Here is an 11,817-nt window from a genome sequence, read left to right as displayed (position 1 = left end):
TGTCCAAGGACGGGGTTTGCATTTGTGTGAGCTTGAAAGTAGCACGCGTTAGCCAACTTCGAAGCTCCGGTGACTATATGGTTGGGGTCAGCATCGAAGAGGGACCTCCTACTCTACGGGGCTAAACGGATAAGTGATTCAAGTATAATAGTGAGCACAAGGAAAGAATTCCACTATCTTCAGTGAAGTCAAGACTATTTTGTAAGGTCATAATGGGTAGAGGGGTAGGGTGTGTATGTTCACACGAACAAGTTACCTTTGTTTGTCGGTGCTTCTCCACCCCCTTATGTGTGTTTTGGTCGTTCGTCCTTTTTCTTTTCAATTAGTATATCGATTTGGATGATACATGTTTGGAAGAGTTGCAGAGGTTGAGGTCACATCAACCCCCGGGGGTTGCGGTGTTTTTGAAAAACTTCAAACCGTTTGTTAGTATTACTCTGTAGTATAATTAATATTATGTGCGTTGGATTTGAATTCAGGGCCGTTGAGATTCGAACCAACGGACCGTAACATGAATGAGTCGCAGCTTCGACGCTGCAACCGTTTCGCCACCGACGCTCCAGTGAATTTGGCTATTTTTTTATTTGATTTTTTATGTTTTTAGTGTACAATGTCTTATATTTGAATATTTCCAAGTATTCAAGTAGGTAAGTTCATTTTTCGACGTTCTTGTTCGTTGTTCAGTAGTTTCATTTTTGCCTGCATTTTTGTGATGGTTTGCTCGTCGTGTAGTTTGATTGTCCGTCATTGTCCTTAACCAAATGTGAAAAGCTTAATAAAAATAAATGTAGTATTACATGACAATTAGATAATGACAGACAGCGAAGAACAGTCTTTCGAAATAGAAATACACAAAGGAACACTACAAGTTCAGATCAGAAAATTATGGGCTGGAAACCTCATACAAGAAATAAACAATCCAAGAAACCTGCAGACTCTAGAAAAAAAAGAGGTCTCAGTTTGCAAAAGAAGAAGAAGCAGCAACTTAGTCAACAGATATCTGAGGGAGCATAATAAAATCTGACCACGGAGGTATTGTCCTACATCAAAATACTTTATTTCTCGCTCTTGACAAGCGTTTGACATACTCCCATTACAATTACCAATCTGTCAAAAATCTCCCTAGAAAATCCACTTGCAAAAACTAGAACATAGTCAATACTCACGGAGCACATAAAAAATCACACGCTACTCAAAATGAACACAAACCATACAATCCTAAATGATTACTTCATCCGACACAAAAATAGAATAAAGTTCTATTCCATAATAAAAGAGCGTGATGAAAAAAAGCGACTTGTCAGTACCGGCTACGCCAGTTAGCGTTGTCCGAATAAAACGCGTTTTTGAAAAACATTTTATTCAAACAAACGTGTAGTGCAAGATTACAGTAAATACAATGCAACTTAAATAACCTATTTTCGGTGTGAATGTAGCTTGATGGATACTACTATATTTACTACAAGTTCCTTTTGATCTCACGAGTCTTACATCCCCTGTATCCCTGATAGTTTCTTATAGATGTTGCTAGTTTTGGCTCTATGGGGGGGGGGGCATTATCCTGCATTAGCAAGAATTTCTCACAGATGTTGGTCGGAAATGGTGTACTTCGATTATGTCTTGTAAGTACCTCTTTGAAGTTGGAGTTCCTCCTCGATCAACAATTAATTCAGTGCGGGCGTCCATGCCACCCCAGAACGTCAAAGGCCCACCGTGGAATGCCACCTAAGGAACCATGCCAACCAACCACCAAGCCTGAGGATATATTAATCGAACCCACCTCATTCTGGAAGCTATCCACATACGTGCTCTATGGGGCCTGGCATTTTACATTACCCACCCATCGTGGAATGCAAACTGATGAACCATACAGCATGGAACGTATCTTTTTCCTGAGTGTCTCCATATGAAATTATGCCCATCTGAAGATTTGAAGTAAACGCTCAACTGTAAAGAGACCTCGTCCTGCATTATCAAGAATCTTTCACCACAATTGGCACTATGTGTTCTCCAATTATAGCTTGCAAGTACCTCTGTGAAGTTAGAGGTCTTCCTCGCACAACAGCCAATTCGGTGCGGGCGTCCAAGGAAATGCCTCTCCAGAATATCAATGACCCACCGCGGAATGCCATCTGAGGAACTATGTCAACCAACCACGTGCCTGAGGATATTTTCATTGAACTCACCTCATTCTGGTAGACATTCACATACATGCTCTATGGAGCTTGGCATTCCACATTATCTACCCAACGTGGAATGGCATCTGATGGCGCTTACCTTTCTCCTGAGCGTCTCCTAGGAAATTACACCCATCTGGAGATATGCAGCAAACACTCAACTGTAAAGAGAACTCGTCCTCAAGATTTCAATATCCAATTCACAAGTTCCTGCCTTGGCCATTTTATGAGCTGTGGTAAGAAGAGGTCCACGAGCCGGGTGCCGGGCCATGAGTGTATCTTCATTGTGCTCTATTCTTACAGACTGGAGGAAATCGAAACATTTCGGACTTGTCTGAGTGCCAGAGTTCTTATCTCATTGCCCGTAATGATGGGGTTTCGTAGAGCCTGATGACGGATGAATCTATCATCGCTCTCATCCGTAGACAGACCTAGGTCGACCCTATCCTATTGTAGTGATTGACACTCAGTCTCCTGGCGACTTCGCTTTCCTTTATGTTATGACCCTTTACACAGTCATACTCTCTCTACTTCATATGCCTGACTGGAGGCAGTGAAAAATGCTTAAGAATAATATCAAATAAAATCAACGAAGGGAAAAGATTAACTGAAATCGATCTTTAGGCGTAGCAGAATGGAAGGACATAATGCTAGTTATTGCGCAAATGGAATTAATCAGTACAAAAGTAAATGAAGGAAGTAAACAAAGCATTTTTTACTTTTTTGACTACGATAATTTCTACCTGTAACTAATATAGAAAGTGTGTTTAAATTAAATAAAATGGTGCGTTAAATTTGTCCATCAGTATAATTAGAAGTCTGAAGAGGGTGGCAGAGGGAGCCACAAAAAATCGATTTATTTAAGGAATTTTATCAAAATGAATGATTGTAGAAGTTTTATTGATTGAATATTTGTATGTAATGAATTTTCACATTTAGTATAGGTTAAAAATTATTTATTTCACTATTCTAAATACATATTTGTGAGTTTGTGCATGAGACTGTGTCGTATTCGAAAAGTGAAGTTTCCCGCGACTGCCGTCGACGCGTCAGCTGATAAACATGCTGTAAACTTTTGTTGTCTAGTTCTCGTGGTTTTTTTGAAGTTTCGCGATTTCCCAGTCGGATCGACTTGCATCTCGGAAACGAGGCTTCTCGGGTCTCAGACTCTCAGCTCGAGGATTTCGCCCAAGGGAAGGAGCATTGGACAGGACGCGAACAGGTGAGGAAAAAGGGAGCCGCCGTCTTCTGACGATTTGCCCGTCGTCCTCCACCCGGGGAAGGCGCCCGGAAATCGAAAGACGACGTTGCCAAGGCGATCCCCCAATCCGCCCCGGCCCCGACAAACTCACATTTTGCTATTATTCCACATTTTCGGCATTTTAGCATCGTTTACCATTCTGTTTTTCCACTCAGCAGACCGAGACTCTTGGTGAGAGATGACCGCGGAAGGCGACACGGAAGTCGAGGTCGGAAACGATTTCAGCAAAAAGCGAAAGTCGCTATTGGAGAAGTACGAAATACCGATCGATCACTTAGATTTCGGTTATATCAAATCGTGTAACAATATTAAGGAAATTGAAAAAATCGTTAAAATATTGAGGTATGTCACACATTAGAACACGCTGTAGAACTATCGAAACACAACGTACTCTTACATTTACTGCTAATAACTTGCCTTACCTTTAACACTAACCCTACAGAGATTTTTTTATAATAAAAACTACAATAATAACACCAGTTCCTTTACCTCTCTAGTTTTCAAGGTCAAAATGAGAACACAAAAAGTTATATAAATAACTAACATTTACTCCTTCAATTTCCATTGTTTTAGTGTCTATTTACTAAACTCTAATGGATTAAGTTATATATTTAAGATTATTTAGAGATCGTGAGATGCAGTCTTGTGGACAGGTTTACAAAAATTTCCTTTATCGTGCCAACATTTCAATCTTTATTGAGATAATCTTTAGGGCCTGGAATTTATAAACGATGTTTAAATTATACAAATACATGTAAAATGTGAAAAAATGAATTTGTACATTGGTAGAAATTTTAGACTCAATCAGAGTGTTTGGTTTCTGTGTGTTGTGTCAACATCTGCAAGTCACACCAGACCACATCTGACGATCTCCAAATATTCATTAATGAGCAATCGCTACACACCACACACTTATATATTTAAATTTAAGCTTTATTACAAGTCACTTTAAATTATCAACTTAACTTTACCTATTTAAAATATTGAATAAAATTTGCATAAAAGCCTTTTTTTCTCTTTCTTTTCGTTTTACCTCTACTGCTCTAAACATATGACCTGTAATTGCATAGTTTGCAATCATTTAAAGATGGCTCCATTCGCTGAATGCTGAATGCCGATTGCTGCCGAACATTTGCCAAGTCTCGAGATGCTTGTCTTGCCATTTGCCAAATAGTGTGCCTATTTAAACACACATGCTGGGTTTGTATAACCAGCCAGTTTTGGGAAACAGCAAATACGTATTTGCCAAATGCTGTGTGAATCCTCAATGTACTACTAATCGCGATGGACACCAGTGAAACTGTTATTACTGCAGCTGCGGTTACTGTTTTGAGCAGTGGCTACAAACTCGGTCACAAATTCCTAGTCCGTTTTGTTGGGCCAATCCATTTCTGACAGAAACGACACTTCACAATAGATAATACAAATAGACTAGTTAGGAATCATTTATTATTGAAAAGTAAATAGCACTGACGATTGATTATTACAGTTCAAATCCTTACAGAACAGTTGATTCCCGAAAGTGTGGGTGGTTTCAGTTCAGCTACTTCATGAATATTTGTGCACTGCAAGCAGTCTAGGAAACTGAGCATGGCAAGCACCGAATATGGTTTGGCGAATAACCAAGCACGAATCCCATATTTCTGGAGCCACCTTAAGAATATAGTTTATAGAGAATGCTACAGTATCAAATAAAATACATTCTTAATTATAAAATAATTTGACTGACATACTCGTAGCCCTCAGGCTGTCAGAGGGGTTGTAGATAGAAGAAAAATTAATAGAAAACAAGCAAAAATAACATTACAAATATATATACAAATTGAGTGAATTAAAAATTTCTCCAAATGATATATTATAATTGTATAAGAGGAATAATTTCATCTTAAAAAGAGAATACCGTAATCAGGTTGTACCTATATTTCCAGGTCTGTTTACAATATTTCCCTAAAGAGTCAATATCTTTTCCATTCGTGTAGTCACAAAATTCTTGAAACATTAATATAATTCTATTAAAAAACAATAAATGATATTCTAGTAGTATAGGGCATAAATTGGGGAATTGATACACGTCCTTGTCTACACCGTTAATACATTACGGTCAGTGATTAAACCATCATCGAGATGATATTTATTTAGACAAATTAGTGTGAGCCAGCTTGGGTCAAATTGTTTTTCTTTATTAATTAACCTACAACACACACATAAGTTATAAGGAAAAGAATAACTTGATTGTGGCCGTCTGACAAAAACCGGGTTAGAAAGCCTTTTTCGTATGCATGAAGAAGTGAATTAGAAGAATGGCCAGTGACGAGGCCAGCGGTGTTTCTATCTCCTAGGAAGATTCGTTGGGAGGGTAAGAGCAGAAAGGTCACTGTCAACTGAGGGAGTTGCAATTAAGTGAAAAATTGAGGTTTTGGTTAGGTCAGTAGCATAAAGAATTCAGGGATCTGAGTGGATGGTATGGTTACTGGCAAAGAAAGGAGCCTTTATGATAGTGTGGAGGGACTGGATTAGGATGAGTTTTCAGTTATCCCTATCCATGTCCACCACATAACCCATACAAAGCAAGGGGAAAATTTTTGGGTTATGAATAGAAAATCTTGAACTTATGTTCAGCAGTCTTTTTGTTGTCTTTTGTGAACTCTTAAAAAATATTTATCATTTTAAATATTTTGTTTTTCGTGTTTCATTAAATTTTAAATGGTACAATAATTTGTTTTAAAATTACTTATGAATCATTTGCCGATGTGCAAAACTAAAAACTGAAAGATGCATTGAGTTCTACATTAAAAGAAAAAAAATTCTTATTTTAAATTTTATATATATTAAAGAGATATAAATATGTTGTACATAGATAGGATATATCGATAGATTCGGAAGCATTTAGAATCATTATTTCAATCAAATAAAGTAATTAAGTTTTTTTTTATGATAATCAAAAAATGTGCATGATCGGCCTGACTAGAAAACTAATAAGCATTCACGCTGAAAAGGCCAAACTAAGGAAATATTTTCAAGATTCCATTCGGTGACAAAATGTATTGATTTTAGATCGAAAGACGAAGGGTACTACCCAGATCTCCAGAAATGCGCTGAAGATAAACTGAGATCGCTTAATAGCAATCACAGACTGTTAAGAACGGATGCTCCAGTTATGACAAAAGAGTTGTTATCGAAAGAAGAATGGAAGTCGATAACGGAAGATCTTGAGGTTCATATCCTTCCAAGTAGAATTTTATGTGTTGAAACATTTTTAGAGTATAATTGAGTTTGTAACATGTTGACATGCTTTAATAACTTTCACTTAGCAGTTTATTTGAATGTGAAATTTCTCATTTTTGTTTTTAATATGCTTGTTATTTTTTAGGATTGGAAAGGTGACGTTTCAAATAAAGAGATGGTATTAAGCAACACTCCCAAATGCAATATCAAAGCATATCCTGAAGTCAGAAAGTCGTCTGTAGGTCTTCCAATAGAGAAAGTAAGACAAATTTTGTACATTACATTGTAAATATCATCTTCAGATTATTGACCAAAACTGTTTTGGCAGAACGAGATGGGCTCAAAAAAAACTGAAAGGATAAAAGGATCAGATTATGCATCTTGGGATAAATTTGATGCAGATACAGAATGCTTGAAGATGGATCTCGAAGAGAAACTGAAAGAAGTTGAGAAAGAAAGAAAAGCACTGGAGGAGAAAAACAAACCCCCAGGTGAAAAAAGTCTAGAAGAACTAGCGCTTGAAGACATCAAAGATTCTGTAGGTCAGTTAACTAGTATAAATAAATTTTAGTAGTTATATTAGTTAATAGTTTTGTTTTACCTGTAATATACAAAATGTTTTTTATCTTTTAGAACATATGACACAGGAGGAACGTGAGATATTAGCTTTGAAGGAGAAAAACATGGGAAATGAGTTTTTTAAGACCAATAACTTAAATGAAGCAATAAAACATTACACAAGGAGTATTTATATGTATCCCACATGCCCTGGTTACAACAATCGTGCAGCCACATGTAAAATAAACAATTGTTTTATTTTTTCCATTTAAATATCCTTTTTTTTAATCTTTGTTTTTAGATTTAAAACAATGCAAATTCTCAAAGGCTTTAGATGACCTCAATAATGCCCTTAAACACAACCCAAAAGATATTAAAGCACTTTACAGAAGGGCAATTGCTCTCCAGCACAAAAACAAATTTGCTGAGGTTTGTGAATAAGTTTACTTATTTTTTTCCTTGTCCTTCCATATTGCTTTGCTATGTGACAAATAACATGTTTCGTGTACTTTTGTATGCCCATCATAATTGTTTGAACAATATTGTCAGGCTCTTGAGGATGTCCGCGAGGTTCTACGTAAACAGCCTAATCATGTTATTGCAAGACATTTAGCAGACCAACTCAGAGAGAACTGTGCTTCTTTGCCAAAAAAACACAAGTAAAGATTAATCTAATACTTTTTTTTATATTCTTTATTTGGTGGTTAAAAACATTTCAGTCTGGGTTGTTTTTGTTGAATTAAACACTAATTTTTCAAACGCCTTTCATTTTATTTGCTGTGCATTATCCCTTGTCCTTCACCAAAATGGTTATTTGAACTGCATAGAACTTTATTAGAAAATAACTATGAACTAGTTCTATTTAGCTCAAATAACCACTTTGAAGTGGCACCTGGGGTGTGGCCTGAAATAGCAAATAAAATTTAGTTCATTTCAAAAATTGACCGATAAATGACCCAATAGACAATTAAAGAAAGAACTACAATGCAAACAACATAACAACTTGTATACATATACAACACGTATCTTTTCACATAATACTGCAGAAGTGATAATTCTTGCGCCAAGTCCAACAAAGAAAAATCTTATCTCTTTGCCTAACACCATCCACCATCTTCATTTATAATCCCCTACAGACAATTGAAATCAAACAAGACGAATACTACTTTACCTCTTTCTCTTCTTCCTAAAACCTTTTTGTAATCACAAGTGAGTCATCTCCCCCTCAAAAGGAATCCTGGATTTGATTTGATTTATGTGTCAAATCCTTCAGTATCTACCAAGAAAAGCCCACATTTTCCTTACTTTACATCTTTAATTCCCACAAAGGAGCATTCTTGAACCTTTACACAATATATATTGCTGACATGCTTCTCCTTCCAGAAACAATTTTCTTTACTTTTGCTGATGATACCGCAAACCTTTCCCCATATAAATATCCAATCACCAAATACACAGAAACCTTCAAAACCATTTGCAATGCTTTGACGTTTGTGGAGAATTAAAATAAATGCAATGAAGAGCCAATACAGTAACTTTACTCTCAGACATATAACTCTACCACTTGTTCACTTTAAGGGGATTTCACTGTTGAACATGTATGTTACTTGAGACTTCACCTAGACAAACGACTTGGAATCCGCATACTAAAATAAAACAAATTAACAAAGGTTAGAAATTGTTATCACTATTACTCTTGTACTTAATTACTAAAGATTAATACCATGATTCAAAACCTATGTGGACTTACGGTATCAAACTCTGGGGGTCAACCTATCATTCCAACTCCCAACGTATCCAAAGATTCCAATTAAAAGTCCTAAGGCAAATTGTTAACCCTCCATAAGGAGTTTCCTCACCTTGTCTACACCGAGACCTTAATATTCCCTTTGTTCCAGAAGTAGCAAAAAGCTATTACAAAAAAATTCCATCAATCTCTTTCCACATGTGCCAATCAATGCCTTGGTTTGTCAGCTCAGTTCCACTGCCATTCAAGAAAATCATCCCCGTTGACTGAAACGCTGATGGCTACATGATAACCTACATAGTAATGAAGAAAATTGTTGATTGCTTATTTCTTCTAAAGGAGGCTCACCATTGGTTGATTTCTGCTCGCATGTTCTTCATTTAAATTTTGTTCTTATTTCGTAAAAATCAATAAAAAGAAGAGAGAAAAATGGTGTTCAGTTCAACAAAAACAACAAGACTAACAACTAATTATTTTAATGTTGTATTTAAAAAAAAAAAAAAAAATAATAACAGAACTGGTTATTCCTTTATAACTAACTTTTTTTCTAGATTGAGAATTCAAGATAAAGATCATCCTGATGACAATCGTGTGAAAGATGTGACAGAAGAAGAAATGCTAAGGGATTATAAAGATGTCAACTTCATTGAAGTCAATGACTGGGGTCTCCCGAAAATAATGTGCAACTGCAACGGTAAGTATATGGATGAGCCAGGCATCAGGCATGAGAAACACGTCAGGTTTCAGCACATCCTCAGCAAGTACCCACAGAATTCAAACGTAACAGAAATTAAAAAACCTCAAGAGAATACAAAAAAAAGAAATGATCAAGAGACCCATACTGCGAAAAAACTTGAGATTGTAGAGTTGGAGAAAATTGAAGAGGAGAAAATAGATGACAGCCAGAAAAAAACAGTAACTGCAGTAGAGCCGAACAAGACCCCTCGTTCGTGTCTCGTCGTGGACAAACGTGTTGTCAATGCTACATCTCTTCAAACAAATGTCCCTCATGATAACGCTACTGGGAATGCACAAAACCACGAACTCAACAGCACAAAGGTTAATACAGATCTTGACAACAAAATGAAACCTGTAAACATTCAAAACAATGAAACATTCATGACAGATGAGTATTCTGAAAAAGCTAGTGACAATGTGAAATTAGAAAGGAAGAATTCCAAAAATGATAAAACTGCTAAAAACATAAATATCCAAGATGCAGATGAAACCAAGATATTCCCAAACACATGCCTGGCTAAACGTAATACAACGACTGATTGTACATGCGGTGATATTGCGAATTTGTCCAGTTTTGAAATACTGGATATTTGGAAATCCAAGGAGTCCATTAAACACCAAGCAAACCTTTTACGTTCAATTTGCCCACTTCATCTTGCTAATGGTATATACTTTTACTTGTCACTTTTGCTGTGTTTATTTTTTGACAATGTTATTCATTATATTTTGTAATTATTGCAGTAATTGGAAGTAAATTGGAAGTGTCAATGGTTTCAAACTTATTCAATTGCCTCTACAACCAATTCGATCATAAAAGTGAGGCAGAAGTTATCAAAAATTATTGTCTCGCCATTACCAAGCTTAACAGGTTCTCTATAATGATGTGTTTTATGAGTGCCGAAGACAAAAAAAGTAAGAAGACTCACATAAGATATTTTATTGTCCAGGAATGCATTAAACATCTTTTGTTTTTTTACAGCCTTAAATGAACTAGAAAAAATCGCAGGTCCTTTTTTGGATGTTAACACAAAAAAACTTATTTCATAAAAGTTGTGTCACTTATTTTTGTTAGATTTAGAATAACTACCTGAATGAAAAATTCACACATTATTTTCTATTTGAAAAATTTTTAAGTTTGATTTAAATTAATATTTTAATTATGAATTAAATATATAAAGAAAGGAAAAAATTAGATTTCGTGGTAGGTCATTATTTTCTTCATAATTTTGTATGTGGAAGGTGGTGACAAGCGAATGTAATATAAAGTAAAGCGAGTGTAAATAAATGTAATATAATAAATGAAGGAGGTAAAATAATTCAAACCTTATATCTCTGGTATAATCTGGTTTTCATGTTTTGAAAATTTTGGAGCAGGATCTCTATTTTCAAAAAATAAAAATTACCTAATACAATAGAAGGGAGGTTTGGTTATTTTTTGACTCAAAAATTTTTTAAATTTATAATCTGATTAGATAATTTTTTAATATTTTTACCGTAAATGCACGTATTTCGTTATTCAATTTGTCTGGAAAGTTTAAACAAATCAAAACAAGTTGGTTGTATTAATGAAAATCACATTACTACAATTCTTTTACATTAGTGCATATACGATTCTTAATCAGTTACAAGTTGTTTTCAAAATCTGGCTATTAAATGAAACTACCGCAAACTGTAACCATTTTTACAGTGGATTAGTATATCAGAAAAAATTAAAACCTAGTCATATCATGCAAATGAGTTACATTTTATCTCAGGTAAATCATGTGAAACATTATCTGTCTGCTAGAATTTATTGAAAGCTCATAATTTTTTTGTGTTCAGATTTTTTTGGTTATTAAATGTTAACACTTAAATAAAATTAAAGTATTGCATTTTTTTTTCAACTTCATTACTGCCCTTTCCTTTTCCTTGTTTTGCCTAATTTTTGTATTTCTAGATTATCAAAACTGAAAATTTCTGTTTTAGATGTCGTTCTATTTATTTTAGGAAAAGTAATTTAATTTTTCCCTATAAAGTAAAGATTTAGTTGCATTTTAACATTTGGGTGGGGTTGAAAATAAGTCAACGATTATAATTCATATTGAATTTGATTTCAAGAACACAGACCTGCA

General features: G+C 35.2%; 1 protein-coding gene across 5 annotated transcripts; it reads left to right on the top strand.

The window, feature by feature from the left end:
* The first annotated feature begins 3,157 nt into the window (after positions 1-3,157).
* Positions 3,158-11,498, top strand: LOC106661534. Of its 5 annotated transcripts, none has more exons than XM_014385003.2 (11): positions 3,238-3,399; positions 3,597-3,780; positions 6,493-6,652; positions 6,809-6,922; positions 6,992-7,205; positions 7,297-7,458; positions 7,523-7,650; positions 7,771-7,880; positions 9,520-10,370; positions 10,448-10,618; positions 10,686-11,498. In XM_014385003.2, exons 2-11 carry the CDS (start codon positions 3,617-3,619, stop codon positions 10,751-10,753), a joined length of 2,142 nt encoding a protein of 713 aa, XP_014240489.1. In that variant the 5' UTR covers positions 3,238-3,399; positions 3,597-3,616; the 3' UTR covers positions 10,754-11,498. The 5 variants fall into 5 exon arrangements, with proteins under 5 accessions (XP_014240488.1, XP_014240489.1, XP_014240491.1 ...); XM_014385005.2 differs by having other exon boundaries at positions 3,239-3,399; positions 3,594-3,780; XM_024225598.1 differs by having other exon boundaries at positions 3,272-3,399; positions 3,597-3,690.
* Positions 11,499-11,817: the final 319 nt, after the last annotated feature.

Source organism: Cimex lectularius, unplaced genomic scaffold, assembly GCF_000648675.2.
Source record: "Cimex lectularius strain Harlan isolate CLEC.00 unplaced genomic scaffold, Clec_2.1 scaffold16, whole genome shotgun sequence".
Classification (NCBI taxonomy): domain Eukaryota; kingdom Metazoa; phylum Arthropoda; class Insecta; order Hemiptera; family Cimicidae; genus Cimex; species Cimex lectularius.
This window is presented reverse-complemented; position numbering and strand designations above follow the sequence as displayed.